The 25002-nt window shown below is 33.1% G+C and overlaps 2 protein-coding genes and 1 long non-coding RNA gene across 6 annotated transcripts in view; all 3 read left to right on the forward strand.

Annotated features, from left to right (window-relative positions):
- LOC109348933 (ubiquitin carboxyl-terminal hydrolase MINDY-1-like) overlaps nucleotides 1–21814 on the forward strand; it is a 46579-nt gene extending 24765 nt beyond the window's left edge. Inside the window, exons 11-12 of one of the 3 annotated variants that reach the window (XM_019589548.1) lie at nucleotides 21252–21374; nucleotides 21651–21814. In XM_019589548.1, coding sequence (XP_019445093.1) covers nucleotides 21252–21374; nucleotides 21651–21717 — 190 coding nt within the window. In that variant the 3' untranslated portion in view covers nucleotides 21718–21814. The remainder of the gene's footprint in view (nucleotides 1–21251; nucleotides 21375–21650) is intronic. The other 2 variants (XM_019589550.1, XM_019589547.1) reach the window with 2 other exon arrangements.
- Nucleotides 331–5837, forward strand: LOC109348937. Its single transcript, XR_002107820.1, has 3 exons — nucleotides 331–2896; nucleotides 4148–4284; nucleotides 4393–5837. It is a non-coding gene; the product is annotated as an uncharacterized LOC109348937 (long non-coding RNA).
- Nucleotides 6431–8389, forward strand: LOC109348935 (protein RTE1-HOMOLOG-like). Of its 2 annotated transcripts, none has more exons than XM_019589556.1 (3): nucleotides 6431–6518; nucleotides 6719–7027; nucleotides 7846–8389. In XM_019589556.1, the coding sequence occupies exons 2-3, from the start codon at nucleotides 6758–6760 to the stop codon at nucleotides 8269–8271; spliced, it is 696 nt and encodes a 231-aa protein (XP_019445101.1). In that variant the 5' UTR covers nucleotides 6431–6518; nucleotides 6719–6757; the 3' UTR covers nucleotides 8272–8389. The 2 variants fall into 2 exon arrangements, with proteins under 2 accessions (XP_019445101.1, XP_019445102.1); XM_019589557.1 differs by having other exon boundaries at nucleotides 6433–6518; nucleotides 7849–8389.

Here is a 25002-nt window from a genome sequence, read left to right on the forward strand (position 1 = left end):
ATATTTAATTATAAGGAAAAAGTATATTAACAAAATGTAGAACATTAAAATAAAATAACCAACTTGATTTGAAATTACAAAAAAGGTATAATATTTATATTTAAGTTTGTTTTAATATCACTATATATATACATGTAGTGTACGTTAGACTCTTCACTTGAGGCCCATTCAGTGAGGCCCATTCAGTGAGGCCCATTCAATAGAGGCCCATTCAATAGAGGCCCATTCAATGAGGCCCAATGTTGCGTCAACTTTACGTTTGAAGGTTGCCCCTTTTCCTTTATAAATACCACTCTCGTTGCCCCATTCAATAGACACTCGATAGGCTTTGCGATGATTCGTACGAAGATTTCGATTTCGATTTTTTTGTTGAATTTCTGGTCGTTAACTGTCGTCTCCTTCATTTATAGTGAGAAAGCAAAGTGAAATTTCTTTTTCTTTTTTGTTTATTTCTTCCTCAATGGTTGAAGCTCTAAGTATTGAGAAGGAAGAAACAGATTGATTTCTTTACTCATTTATCACTCACACATCTCGTTTTCTAATCTCTGTCTTTCTTTATAACTCATCATTTCTGTAATGTCTGATACAATGTATATTTCTTCAGCTTACAAACACTCGTGGTGGTAATCAAATTCCAAAACCCTAAAAGTATGTTATGATATCAAATTCTTTCATTCCTGGTGGTAATGACATTTTCCTAATCTCAATCTTGATTATTCAAGAATTCTTGATCTCGTTGAACCATAATTTTAATTGGCTTTAAAAACCTAAGAGTTTGATTTCGGCTATAAGAAAGCTGCATAGTGCTTGCAAGATGAATTCTAGTTGCGTAAAACGGTTCATAATGATCAAGAACAGCAAGAAGAAAAAGAAGCAGTGAAAGAGTTAATTCACAAAAACCAAAACGATTCTGTTAGTGCTGGATGTGGTTATTCTGTTACTTTTGCCTTACATTTTTGCATCTTTTTTAATTGGCTTTAAAAACCTAGGTGTTTGATTTCGGCTATTAGAAATCTGCATAGTGCTTGCGAAATGAATTGTAGTTGCCTAAAACGGATCATAATGAACAAGAACAGCAAGAACAAGAAGAAGCAGTGAAAGAGTTAATTCACAAAAACCAAAACGATTCAATTCCTTCAAAATGACAATGTCCCTTGCCCTCTCCTCGCTATCTGTCAGTTTTTCCATTAGCATCCAGGGTTTCATTTTCTTTATTATCTTTATTTCTTTTCATCTAATTCCTACACAACCATCTTGTATTATTACCTATTACAACCAATTCTTTTGTCTTCTTGATTTATCGTATTCAATTTATCTCTTATTTATCGTATTCATTTTGAGGCATTAAACTTTCTGTTTCATTTTTGTTTCTTTTTAAATTGTGCCAATCAGGCCGAGTAATTTTTGATATTGCAAATCTTGTCATTGAAACAATATCACATATATTCACACAAAATAGTGCTCATATTTGGGGTTGGTGTTACAAAATATGGCATATACCAAAATCTGAATGAGACCCAAATTTGTTGGATCCAGGCTATATGTGAAATTGCAATGAGTTATGAGTTCTTTATTCATATTGTAATATTAGGATGCTGGAAAAATAAAATTGCGCCTTTGGTTTCTTAAATTCAATTGCAATATGAAATTTTTATTGATATTGTAAATTTGGCTGGTATGCTTCGGCCATGAACTCCCTATATAGGCAGATAATTTCGATTTTTCCCAGATGTCCCTAATACTATGTGCTATAGTTAAGTCTGTGTTATTGCTAAATGCAATTATTATAATATGAAATCGGATGGTATGCTTGACTCTAGTTGCCTATAAATTCAAATGCTAATAAGATCCTAGTTTGCTTTTCTGGCTCATATACTTGCAATTGAATTCTCTATATAAAATCAGGATAATCATGTTTGTATAAGCATAAGTGCAAAGTGGATGGGTATGTATGTTTTGTCCCTTGATCCCCTAACCACAATGGTATGTTTGAGACTTGATAAGCCTAATTGCAATGAAAATATGACCTTCTATATTCACATTTCATAATGTTTATGTTGGATGTTGTGTTTTATAAAGTAGTTGCAATGCCAATATGAAGATTTTATATATAAACTGAATTTTATATGATATCTCTGACCTTTATCACGACATACTATGTGTCTTTTCATGTTTCTTAAGGCTGGCCATGTGGTTTTTCAACGCCCCTAGCATATGGGTTAATAAGTTTGCCACATGAGGGTTGAGGTGTAGCGTGCCATCCGTTCATCCCATGTCATGTGAGTAAAAGAAGAGAGAACTACAATGACATTCTCTTAGAGGTTAAACTTCTTTCCCTTTGTTTCCTGACATCTACTGCCCTTTTTGGATTTCATTTAGAAATGCAAATTTTGTAAATCATTATGATTGTATATATGCCTTCTTTTTAGAGGCTAGGCTTCTTCCCTTGTAGTTTTTTTCAGTTATTTATAAATGTAAGCTTCATGAACATGATTTTGTGAAGCCAATATATTTATAGAAGATAACTCTAACAAAAGGTGATACATGTGACACAGTAACTTGAATCATTATGATTGTATATATGCCTTCTTTTTATTGCTTTCAGAAATTTCCATCTCATGTTTAGATGATCAAGCAGTGGAGTAAGAAAATATCATTGTACCAAAATACCTCCTACAGATGGACATAATCTTTCAAAGCGATAGATTAAAGCAAGAAAGTTCGGGTTTTCTATTACTTTGCTGTTGCTTAATGTTAAGTTTGGTTAAAACTTGGCAGCAACCCTTGCTGCACATGAACCTTTTCTGAGGATTTCTGTAGCGTGTTTTATTTCACTAATTGAAAGGCTTTTGAGTTGTCTTTGGACGTGATGTGACTTACTCTTATGAATAATAAGGTATGTCACTATACCATATTTAGACAGATGTTTTCATGTTGTTATTGGCATCACTTGTAAATTGTAATCATTGAAGGTTGAGATATTTGTAATTACTTGGAGTTGACAATTTTGAGACATTCTTCTTTTGCAATGAAAATTGTATTTTTCACAAAATATCTTCCTTATAACTATGTTAACGACCAACAATACTTTTGGGGGAAAAAAAGGGAAATATGATGTTCAAACATGGACTTTATCTAAAAATATTTTTTGTGCTAGTGATGTTCTTCAAGGCTAGGTTTGTGACAAGATTGAGTTCCTTATTTTTAGGAAGAAATCATGAGAGATATAGAACATATATAATATCTTCTGTTCAAAATCATAGTCTGTGGTTGTTGCATTTTTCGACTGAGGTCTTGATTTTTGCCAAGAAATTCATCACTTGAATAAATAAGTGCTGCAGGAATAGTTTTGTCCCAGCAATGGCTTCCTTCACTGCCTTAGCTAAGAATGTGATAAGTAGGTTGGGGAAGATGTGTAAGATGGCATGACTATCCAAGCTCCATTTAAATTCACATACTTTTGTAAGCTTTTAGGGAGAGAAAAGGGAAGTACGATGTTCGATGTGATTCTTTTCTAATAACCGGCTATGATTCAACTTTCTTAAAGCCCAAACAAAGATGAACTGAGCTGAAAATGGGTACATATGGTATAGTGTTGTTATCCTATAAAAGTACAATGTAAGAATGGCTATCATAGTTTCATTAGATTGCTTGGGGATTCAGAGCAGGAGAGTGAGGAGATATTTTGAGGTTTATTGGGAAAAGATGAAGAAATAGTTCAAAGCAAAATTGAACCGAACATTATATGGAATTATTGGGAAAAATATTTTATTCTATACTATTGACTATAATATCTAATTCTTAGATCCTAGAATCGGTCATTCATTCTTTTCATTTTCCATTCATTATCTTATTGTTAATTAATCTTTGAAGTAGTGTTTGATTCTGTTTTTTTTTGTATGTTATCAATTGCATTAATAGATAATATTTGTCTCATGAGATATCAATGTAAAAATATATAGACTGGATTTCATAGGTTTTATCTACTAGTTGAATTTTTGAGATCTGTTGTTGTTTTATTTTTGTTAATGGGATAGAAGAGATGGTGAGTTATGTAATGTACTGTAGCAACTTAATTGAGGATTGATGAATTAAATTTTATTAGTCCGGTGTAGAATTGATGGTGGTATTCATGTATGTGTTGCAGATAAAATATAGACTGGAATCTGCAATTCGTAACTGCAACCAGTTTCAAGTAATGATGTCAAAAAAATTACTGATTGGGAGAATACCTCTCCTAAACAGGTGGAAATTTCATTCAAGCCGGACAGAGTGCTTCTGCAGGTGAGAGCATGAAGAAATTGGTGCTTTGGGCTAGGGATTTCTATTGTACATTAGTGATTTTGTTTCTATAAGTTTCTTCTAATACTGATGTGATAATGTTAATGCTAGGTTGTCAAGTCATAATGGGATATGGCTACAAGATTGTCACCAGGTTGCTAATTTAGATATACGGAGAGCCCATCAAAATTGTCATGTGAGAAAAGGTACTTATGAATTTACTGTGATGAAATAGATGTAAATGATGGACGGATTTACTGTGATGAAATTGAAATAAATGATGGACTTTGATATAGTGACTTTTGGTATGACATTGGTGAAATGAAGAATCTTCCTCTTTCACTAGTATACTATTTATTTGCCTGCACTCACCCCTTGAATTAGATTAAGGACAGATCTTCAATTATAATCATCATCTGAAAAATCAATTGTTGGCTGCCATCATATTGCTATATACCTTCATGTATTCATATTACAGACTTCAATAAAACCTTAGCCTTCTCATTTGTAAATCTGAATGAGATCCAAATTTGTATTCATAATGCCTGGTTTGGTTGCCTATAATTTGTAAACCTTAGCTATATATGAAATTGCAATGAGTTATGAATTCTTTATTCATATTGTAATATTAGGATGTTGGAAAAATAAAATTGCGCCTTTGGTTTCTTAAATTCAATTGCAATATGAAATTTTTATTGATATTGTAAATTTGGCTGGTATGCTTCGGCCATGAACTCCCTATATATAGACAGATAATTTGGATTTTTCCCAGATGTCCCTAATACTATATGGTATAGTTAAGACTGTGTGATTGCTAAATGTGTATGATTGCTAAATGCAATTTTTATAATATGAAATTGGATGGTATGCCTGACTCTAGTTGCCTATAAATTTAAATGCTAATAAGATCCTAGTTTGCTTGTCTAGCCCATATACTTGCAATTGAATTCTCTATATAAAATCAGGATAATAATCATGTTTGTATAAGCCTAAGTGTGAAGTGGATGGGTGTGTATGTTTTGTCCCTTGATCCCCTAAACGCAATGGTATGTTTGAGACTTGATAAGCCTAATTGCAATGAAAATATGACTTCTATAGTCATATTTCATAATGTTTATGTTGGATGATGTGTTTGATAAAGTAATTGCAATGCCAATATGAAGATTTGATATATAAACTGAATTTTATATGATATGGGATATGGCTACAAGATTGTCACTAGGTTGCTAATTTAGATATACGGAGAGCCCATGAAGATTGTCATTCTTTTCATTTTTCATAATTTTGATTGGATAGTTAAATAGCAATGGATAGATCCTCAAAGTTATAGTTTTGATGAATGGTGGCTTATTGTTTTGAACCCGACGGTACTTCATAACATGAGAAGAGTGTGTTGCCTGAATAAACTTGACTGCAATGTAAGTTTTATATCATTACAACAATTGTTCTAGATTTTACCAAGCATGTGGCAAAGCCTTCTCATTTTACAATTGATTTTGTTCATGAAATTATAGTAGTGTAGTAGTACTGTGTCTATTGTATGGATTTTATAGAAGGTAAAGATTAAGCACAAATGCATAACAATCTCTGCTTTTTATATGCATATCTGATCTTGAGATTCTATGTGCCTTCTATTTTTAGGTGCTAGGTTTGACATGGGATTTTGGGATTCATCCATATTCACTTTACAGCCAACAATTATTCCAGTGGTTGATGTATTGTATGACTCCAATATGGATTGAACTTCCTCAGGTCTTGAGATTCTATGTTGTTAGTTATTTGTCCGTTGTCACCTTTGACCTTCCTCTATTCTATGAATTGAACTAGGTTCTTTTTATATTCGTTATATAACCCTCTTTGCCACTAGCATTTCTTCTCCGAAATTCTCCTGGATTGGTTTTTATAACTTCATACCATAGTTGAAGGTACTTTTTATTCTTTGCCCTAGCTATACAACCTGCATCTAATAATATTTTTATACTTTCCTTAAGATATATACCCTAATTTTCTTCATAGAACCAGTATAGAATTCTGCATTTCACTTAAATACATATGTTAGATAAATTATATACATATTCCCAACATGAATATAAGTATGAACATCTCTGCATTTCACTTAAAATTTCTTATTTTTATGTGATATAAAGTAGCCAAGTATGGAGGGTAGTAGTACAACGATGAGGAGTGACATCATCTTCTGATGACTCATCCTCTTAATCCATAACTATCTTTCTCAGGTACATCTTCGATCTGTTCTCTCCCTCGCTTATTTTTCCATTTTTTTGTTCCTTTCTTGTTTTTTACGATAATTCCTAAGCTAGGGTTTATTATCATCGTGAATCGCACAATTTATTTTCACCATTTTGAAGCTCAATCACATTTTACGCTTCCAAATCTCAATCACTGACATTTAGTTTTATAATTACTTGGTGTGTAGGGATATTGGTAAATCAGTGTAGTAAGTTCAACTTTTGCAATGGAATTAGACTTTGATCCTGAGAAGCTGGGGATGATGGAAGGAGGTTTTTCCCAAACTATGCAAATCGATCCGAAAAGGGGTCGATTTCCATGCTCCATTGTGTGGTCACCACTTCCTGTTATCTCTTGGTTCATTCCTTTCATCGGTCACATTGGCATCTGCAGAGAGGATGGTGTTATATTGGATTTTGCAGGGCCTAATTTTGTGTGTGTCGACAATTTCGCTTTTGGATCTGCCACTCGATATCTTCCCGTAAGCAAAGAAAAGGTATGTATCATGATTTTATATCACAGTTGCAATTGCTGTTCTGCTATGATTATAAAAATTGTGGACAATCTCGCATGAAAATACAACCAACCATAATGTGGTTGCAGTGACCTATATTATTCCAGCTGTAATTGCGTACCGCTGTGATTATGAAATTTGTGGACAATTGCAGCAAAATGTAGTCATCAGCATCAATCGTTCCAAAATTTCAATATTCTGTCCATAATTTCAGTTGCATAGCAGAATTGTTTATTCTGTGATAAGAGAACACTGCCAAGTATTGTTTCGCCTTAGTAAACACATGCATATATGATACAACAAATGTCCTAAACTAAGAACGTGTTAAGAAATTGGGGAGTCCAAGCTTGGTAGATTTACAAATAATGGGATAAAGAATACATAATAGCTCACTAAGCAGATTTGGTACTACGTCTTGATTCAGAACCTCAAGGCGCTAGGTCTATGAGTCCATTTACTTATAAGGCCTTCAAATTATCCAAAGTTAACCATTGTGGGACTTCAACAAAATCACATTTGCACTCCACTAAAATGGACATTGTTACTGTTGAGGCAAAGTAAGAGACAGGAAGAGGGATAATACCAAGAAACTATTTCTTTCTTTGTGAAATGACTTCAAAGTTGTAACTTCCTTTATGTGCTTGATTTTTGTACTGTGCTGTGATTTACACTAGATGGATCCCTGTAACAGCTATGAAGACCTATATTTTGATGGAATTTCTCAATCTGTTCAACTTGTTAACATTGGATTTCTGCTGCTCAATTGCTTCTTTAATGTTGTTTAAAAAATAAATTGGCAGCAGTGTTACATCCCTTTGTCCCAGACTGCATACAATGGTGAGGAACACGACATACGGGGTGAAAATGGAGGGGACTTGAGGACTTGGGATGATGCACTGCGGAAGAGCACTCAAGAATTCCAACATCTAGCGTACAATCTTTTGACATGCAACTGCCACTCGTTTGTTGCCAATAATCTAAATAGGTTGGGCTTCCTGTCTGGTGGATGGAATGTGGTGAATCTTGCACTTTTTATTTTACTCAATGGACGTTGGGTCAGCACACCATCCATGCTGCGGTCTATCTTACCATTTGTGGTTGTATTTTTTCTTGGAGTCACATTTGGGGGATTCACCTTCCTAAAATTTTGGTTCATCTTCACTTCCATTCTTATTGGATGGTTCCTTATTGGTACTTACTGTTTCAACAATCTGATTCAATTGTAGTGTGTTTTTCTTACTGCTACTTGTTCTACTTTGTATAAAATTGTTATACATTATAAGTTTGTGAAGGATATATGCGCTCATTCATATGATTATTGTTACCATAGGCATGTTGCTTCAATTGGACTTCATAACATGGGATATAGCTCCTTTTTGTTGTATATATGGCAATACTTTCCATGCCTGACCTCTTTGTAATACATCAAGGTTGGAGAGGTTGTTTGAATCTCTCTTCACTTGTAAAGGTTGTCATGTAAAAAACTCCACGATCCACATGAAAGATTCTATTCCCATTCAGATTGGTATTCATGATTTCGATTTATCCCTGTAGCGTAATGTTTTTCCTTTTGGAAGTGGGACTACAGCTACTATTTCATTGAGCCCTGAATTTGAGTTCTTTGATTGTGAATTACATTAGCAAGAACAAAGCACATGTAGAAGATCTGCCATATAAAAACAAATGCTTCACAATCTTACAGGAATACTAAACAGATTAAGCACGTCAAGGATGCCACTAGGATATCATTCCCAATCCCCATTACATGGAATTATAATGGTTCTGCACTGAACCTGATAGAGGATAAACCTAAAAGAGAATGAGATATGAGGGAATCTTGATCTTATTTATTATTCTCAATCCCCATTAATCACCCATTGATCTTATTTTCATAGCCTACTTTTATGAAAATTCTCGTGCAATTCAATTTTGTTTTCATTATTAATGATCGATAACAGAGATCATAGTGTCTTTTGTGACCCCTGATGCCTTCTTAATCAGCTAATGCTTAATCTTGCTGATGTTTAGTCTTTACTTTCACACTTTCACCATCGGAGTGCCATGGACTTCATTAATATATCCTGTGTTATCTTGTACTGGATATTTCTGTTATTGCACCTTATAACTTCATATAAACGATGACCCCTGTTATCTATCTCTAATGAGTAAAATGGTCCTTTCTTCCTTCCAAAATAGTTTGAAAGATGTTATACCTTGGACTATTTGCACGAACTTTCCAGTTTCCCCTCTCCAGAAACCATTAAAAGTAATATGGTGAAAATTTTGGATAAAGGGAATTTTTTGTTGAAATCCCATGTAATTAAAAGAAAAGATCTGACAAAAATAAATAGTTGAACTGAAACCATTTCCCTCTTTTTTCAGTTAGAGAATCATGTTACCCGTTTATATTTTGTGTGGCATCTAAATATATCATCGTTAGATGCTGCAACTAAAATAAACAAGTGAAATAATTTCATCAAGAAACAAAAAGAAAGAAAGAAGTAAAGAAAGAAAGAAGGAAAGAAAGAAAGAAGGAAAGAAGGAAAGAAGGAAGAAGGAAAGAAGGAAAGAAAGGAAAGAAAGGAAGGAAGAAGGAAAGAAAGGAAGGAAGAAGGAAAGAAAGGAAGGAGAGGAAGAAAGAAAGAAAGGAAGAAGGAAAAGAAGAAAGAAAGCAAGCAAGAAAGAAAGAAAGGAAGGAAGAAGGAAAGAAAGAACAGTACAAAGGAAGAAGGAAAGGAAGAAAGAAAGAACAGTACAAAGGAGGAAGGAAAAGAAGAAAGAAAGAAAGAAAGAAAGAAAGGAAGAAAGAAAGAAAGAAAGAAAGGAAGAAAGAATGAAAGGAAGTAAGAAAGAATGAAAGGAAGTAAGAAAGAATGAAAGGAAGAAAGGAAGGAAGAAAGCAAGAAAGAATGAAAGGAAGGAAGAAAGCAAGAAAAAATGAAAGGAAGGAAGAACAGTACAATGGAAGAAAGAAAGGAAGGAAGAAAGAAAGAAAGGAAGGAAGAAAGAAAGGAAGGAAGAAAGAAAGCAAGAAAGGAAGAAAGAAAGAATGAAAGGAAGAAAGAAAGAAAGAACAGTACAATGGAAGAATGAAAGGAAGAAAGAAAGAAAGAACAGTACAATGGAAGAAGGAAAGGAAGAAAGCAAGAAGGAAGAAGAGGAAGAACAAAAGAAAGAAAGGAAAAAAAGAAAGAACAGTAGAGGGGGCAAAGTGTGATAGTGGACTTGAATAAACGTGAATAGAGAATGGTTACAGTCAACCTCATTTGGAATCTAACTTGCCACTCTTTCTCAGTTCCTATATCATGTTATTAAAAGTAAGGAACTAAAACTTCTTCATTCACCAATCCAACAATCACTAACCTCGCTACCATACAATTATAAACTATACAATTGCACTCTCACTATTCAACTACAACTAACTTTACCTATACTCTTATTATTCTTTCTTCATTCACTTTAACTCACACACACTCACTTAAATAAAAAATAATAAAGATCGGCTTAGTTAATCAGTCATCCCCACGTAGCAGTAGGGCTGCAAACAGCTTCAACTGATAAGCGCTTCAACACATTTGGACATGGATCTTCACCAAAGTTGGTGTTTGATACAGTGACTATGCACCTCACCTTTCCAATACATTTCTGTGAAAGGAAAATGACCATTATTAGTGTAAATGAGTTTTATATAGAAATCCAATCATATTTGATAAATCAGTGTATTATTATTTCTCTTGTATTATTAATATAAAAACTCATGTCAAAATATTAGTGGTTATCAGTATAGTTGTATATATTATATCCATAAAAAAAGGTGCCTCAAAAAATTAATGGGTTTAGTTGTGAAATGAAGTGTATATAATAGATATTACCTTCTCTAAGATGTTATAGGATGCTGCAGAATGACAGGCTCCTTTTACATAATTCCCACAAGTCCCGAAAGGGGTTCCGAAGCTTGCAAATTTAATGGAAGATATGGTTTGGCCTGGACTGCAATGCAAGTGAACCTTTGGAGGATGGAACTCTTCTGACTTACCATAGCTCTCAATGTGCCAATTCTTAATATTTGGGTGGTATTCTGACACATCAGCGCACACACTGCTCAATGTTCTTTTCACAAGAGAAATTCTCGAAGGATCACCGCCGAGTTCCTCAAAAACAACTAACAGATTATGATCTGGCTTCAACCAAGATCTAGGTACGTGGTACCTGAAATATTTAGTTCAAATTGCTAAGAAATATTGTGTCTGATAAGGCCTACATCGCCTGTAATATTGGCAAATAACATAACTTTACCATCTCTGGGTTGGTTGAGCACTTTGTAGGTCTGAACGAGCCCGCATAGTTGCAGTCATTGCAATTACCGGTAGCCGAAGCAGTCCAATATCTTCCAATACTCTGCCCATTAATCCATATTTGACCTTTACCCATACCCTCCATATCCAATGCTAATGGCTCGTCCCCTTCCGGAGCATTGAAATAAGTCTGCAAAGTTTATTTTTATCATTTTTAAGCTAAAATTTGGTTTCAAGAAACCTTAAGCATATTAATGCGAATTGCATGAGTAACATGTGCGTTTTAACTATGAGAATGCATGGGTAACATGTGTTTTCTTAATAATGCGAATGTACGGTTAATATATGTGTTTTTAGTCCTTCGAATGCACGGGTCATATGTATTTAATTACTATCATTATATTATTTAATTAAAATATAGCAATGATATATATATTCATGAAAAATATATGTATTTTAATTATGAATATAACAAATCAATTATTAAACTCTTTTTATTATTTTGATTAAAATTATCAGAAAAAATACCTTGCATATTATACAATATTTGAATGCTAAAAATATATTCAGATATTTATAAACAATAAACATTAATCTAAAATAAAACATAAGCATTTAAGAGATATGCTAAAAAACCCTTATGACTTTATATGATACTTATAAACGTAATTACAAAAAATATAATACAAAAATAACTCCTTATATTTATAATTTTATATAGAGAATATAGAGGTGAGATATTATCCAATGCAATTTGAATTTTATTTATTGAGTTATTTAAGAATCAAATATTTTCTATAATCACACTTTCAACAAATAAACACTTATACAAACGCATATATAATTGTTAATATTCTACATATACACTCAAAAATCAATATTAATATTGCACCTATATAAATGGAAAAATATAATGGTTCAATACATGATTTATTGATATTATAAAATATATGTATATTATATTTGTATTATGCATAAATAAAAAAGCGACCTGGGCAAATGCACAGGTACTCTGCTAGTATTAATATAAATAGATTACCTAAACTTACAAGTACAACCGATGTACAATAATTTCTCATTTTTATAATGGATTGTTTGTTGAATTAGTTTTTTAGGGTTGTTGAATAGTGAAGAGTATACTTTAATTTTTTTAATGAATTTACAACATAATTAAACCAATTTGCCATATATGTTTAAACCAATTTCTCACACAACTATGATTGGTGGAATTGATACAGACGCTATAATGTTTGGCTAGGTAACAATTGCATGTTAATTTGTTCTAGAATTCTAAGCTTCTTTTCAAATATAAGAATATTATTAATTCGAACATTCACTATCTGTAATAAAAATTTCGATTTTCTCTTCTGCTAAACTAATAAATTATCAACAATGTGTATGTTATTCATAATAGTAGATTTTGACTTGTGTGGTTTTTTCCAATTGATTCTTTAGGTAGTAAGCTTATATTAAAAGCATTTAATTACTTCTCATATTTTTGCATACTATGAGCATGGTCGTACTGGGTGTCCTTTGGTTTAAACTATTAGGAAAACTACATGATGGTATGAGACTATGAGAGCTACTGACTTAGTGTTACATAAATAAATTGAAACAACTAACTAGTTAATCGATTAACTCTTACGAAATCTTACATATTCTAACAAAAAATGGTGTTTTATATTAAAAATGGTTACATTATTAAAATTACACTTAATTATTTTATTTTCTTGTAAATATAAAAAAAAAATTGTATTAAACACACCTGTAATCACTTACAAACCTCTAAGCCACAAAATATCTTCTTTTTTTGTTTTAAAAAAACTTGAAGAAAGAGAAATGTATGTCATGTTGTCAATTATAAAATAGAAAATGTTATATTGACGTGAGATTAAAATTTAAGGACAAGTTTAAAAAGTAATAGTGTGAATGATGAAATCTAATTCATAAAAGGCAAAAACAACATTTAACAAATGAGTGCCACACTTATTTTTAATTCACCACCATCTTAATAATACAAACTAAATGAGTTAGAGGGTCCATTTTATATATTGTTTTATTAGATTTTTTGAGTATATACATAATAACATCCAAGTTGGCATCTAACATAATATGAGATATTGACATCACATGTATTACATTCAATATTTTAGTTTATTGAACGAGTTTATTATAATATAATACGTGTAATTAATTAGTTAAGAGTTTTGACTTGACATTTAAGTTGAAAACTCCAATATAAACAAATAATAGAATTAAAAAATATAGAAATTAACATTAAGATATAGTTACAATTTATATTTTAAAATAAATAATATCATCATAAATATATTATCATGGTATGTAAAAGTTAAATGATTTAATTTTATATTTTTTGACATATTTAATTATAAGGGAAAAGTATATTAACAAAATGTAGAACATCAAAATAAAATAAGAAACTTGATTTGAAATTAGAAAAGGTATAATATTTTATATTTAAGATTGTTTTAATACACTATAATGCTATATATATACATATAGTATTCGTTAGACTCTTCACTTGAGGCCTATTCAATGAGGCCCATTCATTAGAGGCCCATTCAATGAGGCCCAATGTTGCGTCAAGTTTACGTTTGAACGTTGCCCCTTTCCCTTTATAAATACCACTCTCGTTGCCTCATTTAACAGAGACTCAGTAGAGTTTGCGACGATTCGTAGGAAGATTTCGGTTTCGATTTCTTTGTGCACTTTCGTAACTGTCGTCTTTTCATCAAACTAGGATGATATTGGAATGTTATATCTTTTGTGTTTATTTTATTCCTCAATGGTTGATGCTCTAAATAGTAAGAAAGAAGAAACAAATTGATTTCTCTACTCATTTTCTCACACATCTCCTTTCCTTATCTCGATTTCCAATCTCTGTCTTTCTTTATAACTGATCATTTCTGCAATGTCTCAAACAATGTGTATTTCTTCAACTTACAAACACTGTCCCAAAACCCTAAAACTATGTTATCACATCAAATTCTTGATCTCGTTGAACCATAATTTTAATTGGCTTTAAAAACCTAACAGTTTCGGCTATAAGAAAGCTGCATAGTGCTTGCGGGATGAATTCTAGTTGCCTAAAACGGTTCATAATGATCAAGAACATCAAAAGAAGAAAAAGAAGCAGTGAAAGAGTTAATTCACAAAACCAAAACGATTCTGCTAGTGCTGGTTGTGGTTATTCTGTTACTTTTGCCTTGCATTTTTGCATCTTTTTTAATTTTGCCAATCATGCAAAGTAATTTTTGTCTTTTGATATTGCAAATCTTGTCATTTAAACAATATCACATGCATTAACACAAAATAGGGCTCAACTCCTCATATTTGAGGTTGTTGTGCGAAAGAAATAAGAGCAAAGAGTCATGATGTGTTCTATTTGTTCCCAAAACGTATCACTGTTTAAAGCTGGTGTTTTTGTTTTCTTTTCTTTATAAAATATATCAAATATATAAGTAACTCGTGTTTTATTTTGTCCGGTTATGACACTTCTATCAAATGCTACCGTATTAATGCAGATTAGAGTCAAATTTCTCTCAGATTGATTACTACCCAACATGCTATACCATCATTCCTATGCTGTATCTGTTTCCCCATTGTTCATTATTTCTCAACATGATTCTTCATTACCTTACCTTATCTCATCATCACTGAACTGATTATGATGTTTTTTCAAATAAAAATCACAAACTCCACGAAGAGGAAATTATCTGAGCACGCAAAACTCTTGAATCACTCTCTTTTTCCATAATTTTTTACTATGAAAATGCTAGTTCTGCAAGACTTAACAGTTTTCAGATTAAGTGACGTTTTGAATCTTAAATACATGATGGATGCCATAATGTCTTGCTTTGCTTGTGTATATTGTCCGTTGTTGATTATATACTGCATTGCTTTTGCTGCAGGTAACGTTCTTCTGTTACGAAACAACTTAAGTTTGAGTCCAGATATTGCTGAAGTTTCTCAGGAGAAATTGCTTGTTACATTTTGAACTTCAGCGGATAATATTGCGATTTTCTTGTACTTCCGCGGATAATTATGCATAATATTGCGATTTTCTTGTACTTCCGCGGATAATTATGCGATTTTCTTGAAATTCAGCTGATAATATTGCAATTTTCTTGAACTAGCTGATAATGATGTCGTTTTCTTGAACTTCATCTGATAATGATGTGGTTTTCTTGAACCTGAACTGATAATATTGCGCTTTTCTTAAACCTCAACTGATAATGATGTGATTTTCTTGAACTTTTGGTGACATGATGTGATTTTCTTGAACTTCTGTTGATAATGATGTGATTTTCTTGAACTTCTGTTGATAATGATTTGATTTTCTTGAACCTCAGCTGATAATGATTTGATTTTCTTGAACTTCAGCTGATAATATTATGATGTTCTTAAACCTCAACTGATTGGATGAGTATTAAGTGATCATGCATTACTTTCAGGTAGTTGTACATCCACATTGGTGATTATGGACAAACACCAGGTAACCTTACTCTCTTGCCTCTTCATCTTGTATTAAGTGTACATTAATTTGTTGTATGTTTGAGAGTATAGTGTCTCTTGGTCAAAGGTATCTTCCCGTTACTCTCAGGAAACTTACCAAACATTTCTTGAAGGCAGTGGATGGAATAATTTTGAAGGACATTATTCACTTTCTCAAAAGCTCATTTCCTTGTTTTAATTTTAGGAAATCAGAGTTCAACTCCCTCTAACCATGTTGCCTCAGATGATGTAGATGGTGGTGAGGACTTGAAGCCTTTTCCTGTTGCTATCTCACTGCAATGCATATACTGATTATCCCACATGACCCGTTTTTGTACTGTGCTTGGTTGTTGATTGTGTTCTTTTCTGATACTGGAGTTTTCTTAGAGCAAGTTCATTTATGATTAATTGATTATAAGTGAAGGTTGCTACCTTTTCATGGTAATAGGGATAAATAAAACATGTTCTTGTTTAAACAAGAAAACCTTCGGTGACCTTTTCTTGGTGATTGGCATAATTAAAGGTTGCTGGTATAGGTGAATTTTGGAGCGAAAGTAACCTGTTTTTCTCCTTTAACTTGTGTGTTTTTTCACTTTATCTAGTCTAGGGCAAATTGGAAAACATCTGTCCAACTTTCTTTATTGAAGAAAATGGTAGTGTTGACTATAAGGGGGGAAAGTGGCCCTGCTTTTGCGAATAAGATGAATAAAAACTCATGCCTCTTTCAATTGTAATTCTCTTACATTTTACTTTCAGTGGCTAATTCTTTTGGTTGTTCATGTTATGTTGAATGCTGAATTTCTTATGTCACTTTTATTGTTCATACTGTACTATATGTGCACCAAACGCTACCTGGCATCTATGTCACTTATGTCTTAGGACTGTGTTTTTTCACTGGTTCTTGTTTCAATTCAACTTTACATTGTGATGTCCATCCCAATGGTTTAATGTCTCTTAACCTTTCTATGTTCAGTAAAGTGGTCCAGAAGATAAGGATGCAAGGAAAGATAAAGGGATGGGCCAGCTGTCTATTAAATGCAAAGAGGGTATCCCCAAAGCTACCGAAGAGTCAAAACCTACAATCATTGTTCGCAATGAGGTTCATTATTTTATAGCTTTTCTTAGTACTTAGATACTAGTATGTTTATATGGAATTGGCCTCAATGTAATGTTTAGTTTTTTATTGAGAACTTCAGTTTTTTGTTACCTTTGCTAATGACAGGCAGGAAAAATTCTTCTCAATGCTTTGCTGTATCCAGCAATCAAGACAAGTCTGCTGAAGAACTCTGTTGTTGCAATATTTCATACTTTGGTAAGGAATATATGTTGAGAAGTAGCATATTTAGCTAAATAAATACATATAATTTGCTTCCAGATACTGGGGGGAAGTCTAATATTGCTAAACGTAGAAACCAACTGTCTTGGAAAATATTGCTTGAATTTTATGATAGCAGAAAGGAAATAGGATTAGTTTTTTGGGTACAGAATTTGATTAGTTTAGACAAGCGTTCAGAGTATAAAATTCTAGGATAACAATGTAAAGTTATCTATTCTGTCAATGAATCGGCCCTATTGTTTCTATCATGATGGGTCAATTATCAAAGTGTTTTTCTTTAAGAGTAAGATAATAAATTAAATAATAATAGTTGTCCTTACTATTATTAGTATCTTCATTGGTCTTTTTTAAAATCTATACCTAGTTGCTCAAAGGTTGTTATATGGATGAGTAATATGATATTCTTACCATTTTTTCTCTCATACACCACCTTTTCTACACCTTATATTTCTTTCCATTTCTCTTTTCCTTCCTAATCACATCAGCAATCATAGCTCTTTTCTCTTCCTATTGCCCCCATGCACCCCAAAAGCCGAAAGAGGTGTGGGAGAAACATATTTTCTATATTAATAGCTTCCCTTCAATTAGTTTCTTCATATTTTCTCTTATTTTTGAGCAATTTCACCTCACTTTACTATGATTGAATAGCTAACAGAAAACAAATATAAACCCTGGGGATTTTGTAGGGTAATGCTGGTGGGAGTGGAGATAATGATAGTGTTGTTGCAAGTACATTCTTGATCCGAATGAAAACAGAAGAAGATCGAAATAAACTGGCTTCCATTATCCAAGAATATGCTCCAGTATCTTGAAATTACAAACAATAGCCGTGATATTATGCCTGCTTTGAGCCATAGATGTAATTCAATTTTCCCTTTTACATAATTTTTTAAGGTGTAATTTGTTAGATTATGTGTTGCCAAACCTTGTGCTTAGGAGACTGTTGGCTACTTGGCTTTTGTACCATAACTCCATAAGAGAAGAATGTAGGTGACTCTGATCAGCTATAGTACCTTTGATCAATGCAATTGTTATTTTAAGGTAATGCATATTGCATACATTACTTGGGCCTCACTTATATTTTTACAAGGTAAATGTTCTAAAACCTTGGTTTGCGAGAATTTTTTGGTAGGACTGCAGCCAATGGTTCAGGATATTTTTACTCGTTTATAGTGCAATAATACGTTAAAATTGTGAGTTATTCAAAATCAACTATGAAGTTGTTGTTGGACCTTTGGCCTAGTAAGTAGTAACATCCGATATTTCTCCCTACATTAGTTTAGCATGGCGGCCAAATCTCCAACCATGACTTATTTCCATCTCATTATTAGGATTACTTTCCTGTTTACCCCATCTTTCCGTCCATCCCTACCCCACCTATGTGTTCTCCATCCACCATCACATTACCTTATCTGAATTTTTTTCACTGTTTTAGGTCTTAAGAAATCATATACTCTTCATCCAAGAAAAGAAATCATATCATATCTTTCCGTCCATCCCTACCCCACCTATGTGTTCTCCATGAACCATCACATTACCTTTTCTGAAATTTTTTCACTGCTTTAGGTCTTAAGAAATCATATACTCTTCATCCAAGAAAAGAAATCATATCATCAAGGTTGATTTTTCTTCTTTGTTTTTTCATGTGTTCACCTTCTCCTTTGTTTCCAACGTTTTTTTCCCACAATTGCAAAGATAAATCATCCTGACACTTCTTAAGTTAATTTTGCTTCCTTTTCATCCTTATTTTGGTTTAGTTTGTGAGCTAATTCTTGCCTCATGAATTGGCTGTTTAACATGGGAATTTTTGGGAACTTGTTGGTTTGGCATATAAATTGGAAATCATGGGTTTAACTACTACTTTTTGGTTTGATTAAATCTTAGTCTGCCTCTTATGGTATGTCCTTATTTTGTTAGCTTTGATGAGTTCATAGATAATTCATCTTTGAAGATGGAGTTGCTGATGATTGTGGAAAGGCATTGTAGAGAAGAGGTGTTTCCACTGTTATGGTTGATGAGGAAGACAAAAAGACTTATAACAGTTAACAGTGTTAGTTTTAGCTAATGGTTGATGAGTTCAAATATTGCTGAAGTTTCTCAGGAGAAATTGCTTTCATTGGTTGCTGAAAAACATCCTGTCTCTTTGTCCGAGAGCTGTGCAGATGTCTCTGGTAAGGGTGAAAAAATTCATGACCAATCCACTCTCAGAACTAGCGACCATGAAGTTGTAGATGATTCTCAAGGATCCATACACAATGCAGATTCAGATTTGTTTGGTGTCAGATTTCATCAAACTGATTTCTCTGACGCAGTGCCTTCAAGTGTTAATGGTAGTGAGCCCATATATGAAGGAGAGGAATGTGTATTGGATACAAGAAGTCAAAATTTTGAGGATCCTGAATCTGTCTATGAAGGCGAGGTGGTGCTTGCAGAACAAGCTGACAAAAGCACCTTAGCTGCCCCTGTTCTAAGAGCTGATTGTGAAATTACTCCACATCAAGGTCTGTGTTTCTATTTGTTAAATAACTGAATTTATTATCATCAAATATCACTTTTTAGACAACTATGCATTGTTATCTTCAATGGAAGACAATTGTCCATTTTATGGCATTATAGGGGAATTGATCAAGACTTTCTTGAGGAATAATGCTAGCCAGTTGACATTTACGGGTATGTTGACCTCTTGTTGGTCTAAATATCTTCATTCGTTCTTGAACTATTTTCTTTGACCCCTATATTTTGCTTCATTGGTTATGGGGAAATTTCTCTTCACAAGTTATAAACAGTAAATGCTTCTGTTTACAAGATGGGCTAAAGAGCGTGATATATATGTTTTTTTCCGGAACAATCATTTCAGCACCATTTTTGAAGTTTGGATAAAGCTTTTGAAGATATTATTTTCTTTGTTCCCTTGGATTACTGATATGAGATGCCAATAGCACTTTCTTATAAATTGAGAAAAAATTGTTGGCTTTCTCTGTTGCAGGTGTTTTACTTTTCAATCATAAAATACACAGTTTGAGGGTGTGCTGTATCTTCTAGCTACAGACCAAGGTTACATAAATCAGCCTGATCTAGTATGGGAAAAATTGAATGAGGTAAACCACTTTCTTTATGGTCTTTTTGCATGCAGGTCATCTTGAAATGTTATTGTTTTTCCATTTTTATTTCAATGCTAGTAGTGGTCGGAATAAATTTTTATTAGTTTATGCAGTTGTGGATATTCTCAAATCATCCTGAAAACGGGAAAATTGCATGCTTGTTGAATTGGTCACTTAAGAACAAGTCATACTGGCAGTTTTTTAGGCTGTCGAATAGAATCTGCATGAATGATTCGTCAGTGTCTTTTTACTATTTCATTTTAAATCTTAAATTTGTGATGATGGGGTATCTTTCCTTCATTATTCTGACTGAGTAACTGCAAGGTTTATATCTCAGCCACTCAGACATTCGTGTGTTCTTACAAGTCCCCCCTTATCTCTAAGTCTAAGTGATTAAAAAACAAGCATCTCAATATTATGTAATATTAAATTGCAGAAGTTATGTTATGAGCTTTTCTTTCAGGCTAATGGTGATACACTGTTTATGACCAGTAACTTCAAGGAATTCAAGGCAGAAGAAAGCCATGAAAGTAACACATGGGATGAGAATAATGCTATGACCAGCGCTGCGGTATGTATATTCTTTTAAAAGTGAGACATCTAATTTTGCAAACCAAACAGCAACCAACCATTTATGCCACATGTTTCAATTGATATAAGGACAACTTCACATGTTTCAGGACTATCTTTCCAGCATTGATAGTGCATCGCAGGCAGGCTTAGATATCAAGTAATTTTCTGAACTTGCTAGTGGCACATATGTGATGGTTTTTAATTTCTTCTTCCCCTTCTCCAAAAAATGAAATAAAATCTAGTACTTAAGTATCTGGAATATACAACAACCAAGCATCAACTAGATAAGTATCTGGAATATGGTAAAAAAAAATGTAAATTATCCCCTTTAATTTTTAATATTCAAAATAGTTCGGTAGAATCTGATATTATCTATATAGGGACAGTTCTGATCTACAATTAGCAATAGCCTTACAGCAACAGGAGTTTGAGCAGCAGCATCCGCCACCACATCATAATTCACAGCAATCGCTCATTAGTGGTGGCTCCAGACTGGTCACTGGCCTCAGGTAAATGATCTTTTGCAATTTATGTTTGGGCCTAATTTACTCTATTTTTGTTGAGCGCTTATTACCTGCACTGTTTGAATATATGTTCATCCATGTAATCTATTGCCTTGATCTCTCATGAGTGCAATTGGGGTGTGGATCATTTTTAAATTTTAACATTGACTCATTGTAGGAGATATTTTATTATCTGTACCAAATATCAGCTATTTTATACGAAACCATGTTGCTTTGGCTATACCTGATATTTGATACTTGAAACTTTTAAGAATTTTCTAGTGAATGCTGTTGCAGGTGGCAAGGAACACTGGGGGGCATTCATCTCCATCTCGCAAACCTGATGTAAAATCGAAGGAAAAGTGTACAGTGATGTGAATTTCATTGACATTTGTTTGGAGGTTTCACTTTAAGGGATCGTTTGCGAGTTTTGTTTTAGAGGGAAATAAAGAGAAAGGGAAAACTTTTTAGAGTCATAAGTGTATTTATGGCTTCCAAGCCTTTCATTCCACTTTATCCCCTTCCAAAATTCAAATCGCAAACAAATCCGAAAATGTGTAAGTACCCTTGATTCTATTGTGTTTACTTTTACACTACAGCAACTTTATTCCTCATGTCATGTATGTAATTTTTGGTTAAATTTTTCTTCTGTAAATATTGGAATTTGGAAGTATATATATTGTAATGTTAGGTCCTCTGTAGCTTGCGACCCCAACCCTGAAAGTGTTACATGCATTGATGTCTTATGTCTTTACACTGGCTTATGGTAATGGCTAATGGTAGGGTTGTATTGTGTGTGGCAGGCTGTAGGGAAAGTGAGGTACGTGATCTCCTCGCCCAACTGAGTATTACGCTAGTTTTTGTCACTTTCTTTCTTGTGCTAAATTTTTTGTAAAATTAAAACGGTTCATTGTTTTGGTGTTTTTTTTAAATTAGCTACTTTATATCTAGAAAACTTTTCCAATGACTGTTTACATTCTTGAATTTGATTTTGCTTTCGATTTATATTTAAATTTATGAAGTTCATATTGACTAGCATGTGTTTTGACAAGTTATTTTAATAGAAAAGTGTAATCTTTATGCATTGATATAGTGTAAAAATTTATACACAGTCAGTGTATCATCCACCCTTCAATTGGAATACTTTTTCAAATAGTCAATGATAATTGAAAATGAATGATAGATAATACAGTGACCGTGTATAAAACTCATACACTATCAGTGTATACATCTTTTTTCTCTTAATAGAAACCATAGGTAATGGCTAATAGTAGGGTTGTATTGTGTGTGGCAGGCTGTACGGGAAGGTGAGGTAATGTCTTTCTTTTTTAGTATGGCTTATGGAAACCTGGGTAGTGTCATAAACTAAAATCTGTGTGGTATGTTTGACCCTTGATGCCTTTATCACACCATACTACTTGGAAGTGTCTCTTATAGTTTTTCAATGCCTTGCCATGGCAAATGGGGTAATAAATTTGCCACATGGGGTTAATGGGACAATGGCAGATAGTAGTATGCCACCAGCTCTTCCTTGTTATGACAGTAACAGAATAGAGAATTACAATGACATTCTCTTGGAGGTTAAACTTCTTTCTTTTTGTATCCTAACACCTACTGCCCCTTTGGGTTTCATTTAGACATGAAAATTTTGTAATTTGAACTTGTAGTTTTATTCAATTATTTATAAATATAAGCTTCATAAAAATGGTTTTGAAGACTATATCTATAGAAGACAACTTTAACAATTAGTGATACATGTGACGGAGTAACCTGAATCATTATTATAGTATATATGCCTGCAGATGTTTCTGGATGGCTTATCTCACTAACTCCTATTTAACTCTATGTCTAGCCACTAAGTCAATTTAGTCCGTCTTATAAATTAGGATTTCTTGTGTAGCGCTTATTCTTTTGTACATTAGAAAGAATAGACAAACTAAGCTAGTACGAAGGGGAGAGGTTCATCTCTAATATTTGGACTGCTCCTCTGGGAACAGTGTCCCATATCCTTAATCTATCTTCAGTGCCTTGACTAATCCTAGACTTCTAGACATATAGTCTACCAACATATTTATTGACTAATCCTAGACTGCTAGACATATAGTCTACCAACATATTTCTGTTTGTGTAGCCCAGTTTGATTATATGAGAGCAAGATGAAATATCCTTTATGAAGTTGAGGAAGAGAAGCTAGTTACTTTTGTCGATGTTACTTCTGTTCATCTATCCATACTATGCTAATAATATGTTTGAGCATATTGATAATATGTATGGTCGGAATTTCAGGCATATAATCTCATTGTTCTATGTAAAGTATTAGGGACAAAATATTTATAGCTTTGAGAGTGCACATCTTAATAACTTTATGATGGATAATTAAAATTTCTGTCAATTACTAAGGCTGTCTAATTGGAAAGTTGGATATTCACTATTTCATGTTTTCATTCTGCACTACATATGGTCTCTGTAAAAATTGAATATTCATGAAACAAATGAAAGACGTTAGTGTCACTGTAAATACAATGAAAGATGCAGACTATCTGTCAAATACATTATACATTGTTATCACTAAAACTACATAACCTGGGTACAGGATATGGCAAGACTATGACCACCATTTTCCAGCATTCCTTCGATGATGATTTTGGAACTGAAACATTGAGAATATGAAGGCGGCGTATGATCCATTTGAGTGGCCTTGTAGTATATAGTTCTTGACAAATTTGTTGAGCTTGGTGCTCTGGAAAATGCCTGGTTTGGTTGTCGTTAAACTTTGGTTCCCATGTCACTCTTACTGATGACTCTGAAAGGTTTAGGGGTATTAGATACCAACTGTCTTGTCATTGTGTTTATTGTTTTCACTAGAATTATCATAATTTTGATTGGATGGATAAATTGTAAAGGTTGGATCCTGAAAGTTATAGTTTTGATGAAAGGCAACCTTTTGTTTTGGATCTGTTGGTGCTTCACAACATGAAAAGCGTGTTTCCTGAATAAACTTGACTTCAATGTAAGTTAAATAACTACAATAATTGTTTCAACTACTTCTAGATTTTACCAAGCATGTGGTAAAGATGTGCTTTTTCATTTTACAATTGATTGTGTTCATGAAATTATAGTATTGTAGTCGTACTATGTCTAATGCCTCGATTTTATGGAAGGTGATGATTAAGCACAAATGTGTAACAAGCTCTGCTTATATGCTTACATGATCTAATGAGATTCTATGTGGCTTCTATTTTTTTGGTGTTAGGTTTGACATGGGAGTTTAGTTAGAAGCAAAATTGAACAGAACATTATATGGAATTTATTGGGGAAAATGATTAAAAAGTATCTGACCTACCGGATTTAAACCAGTGACCTAAGGATATCTGTTTAATTTCCAACTACAGTCCTCCGCTCTACCGACTGAGTTAAGGTCGGATGTTCTTCTATAAGTTTCTTCTAATACTGGCTTTATTTGTAAAATTCATTGAGCTTTTGATGTAATTCTTAGGATTTTACTGGGGTGCCTGCTGCTGTTGATCTTGCATGTATGCGAGATACAATGAACAAACTTAGTGGTGATTCTAATAAAATTAACCCCTTGGTAAGCTACTTGCTCATGCACATTAATGGATTTAGATTAATATTG

This window comes from Lupinus angustifolius, chromosome LG06 (genome assembly GCF_001865875.1).
Source record: "Lupinus angustifolius cultivar Tanjil chromosome LG06, LupAngTanjil_v1.0, whole genome shotgun sequence".
Classification (NCBI taxonomy): domain Eukaryota; kingdom Viridiplantae; phylum Streptophyta; class Magnoliopsida; order Fabales; family Fabaceae; genus Lupinus; species Lupinus angustifolius.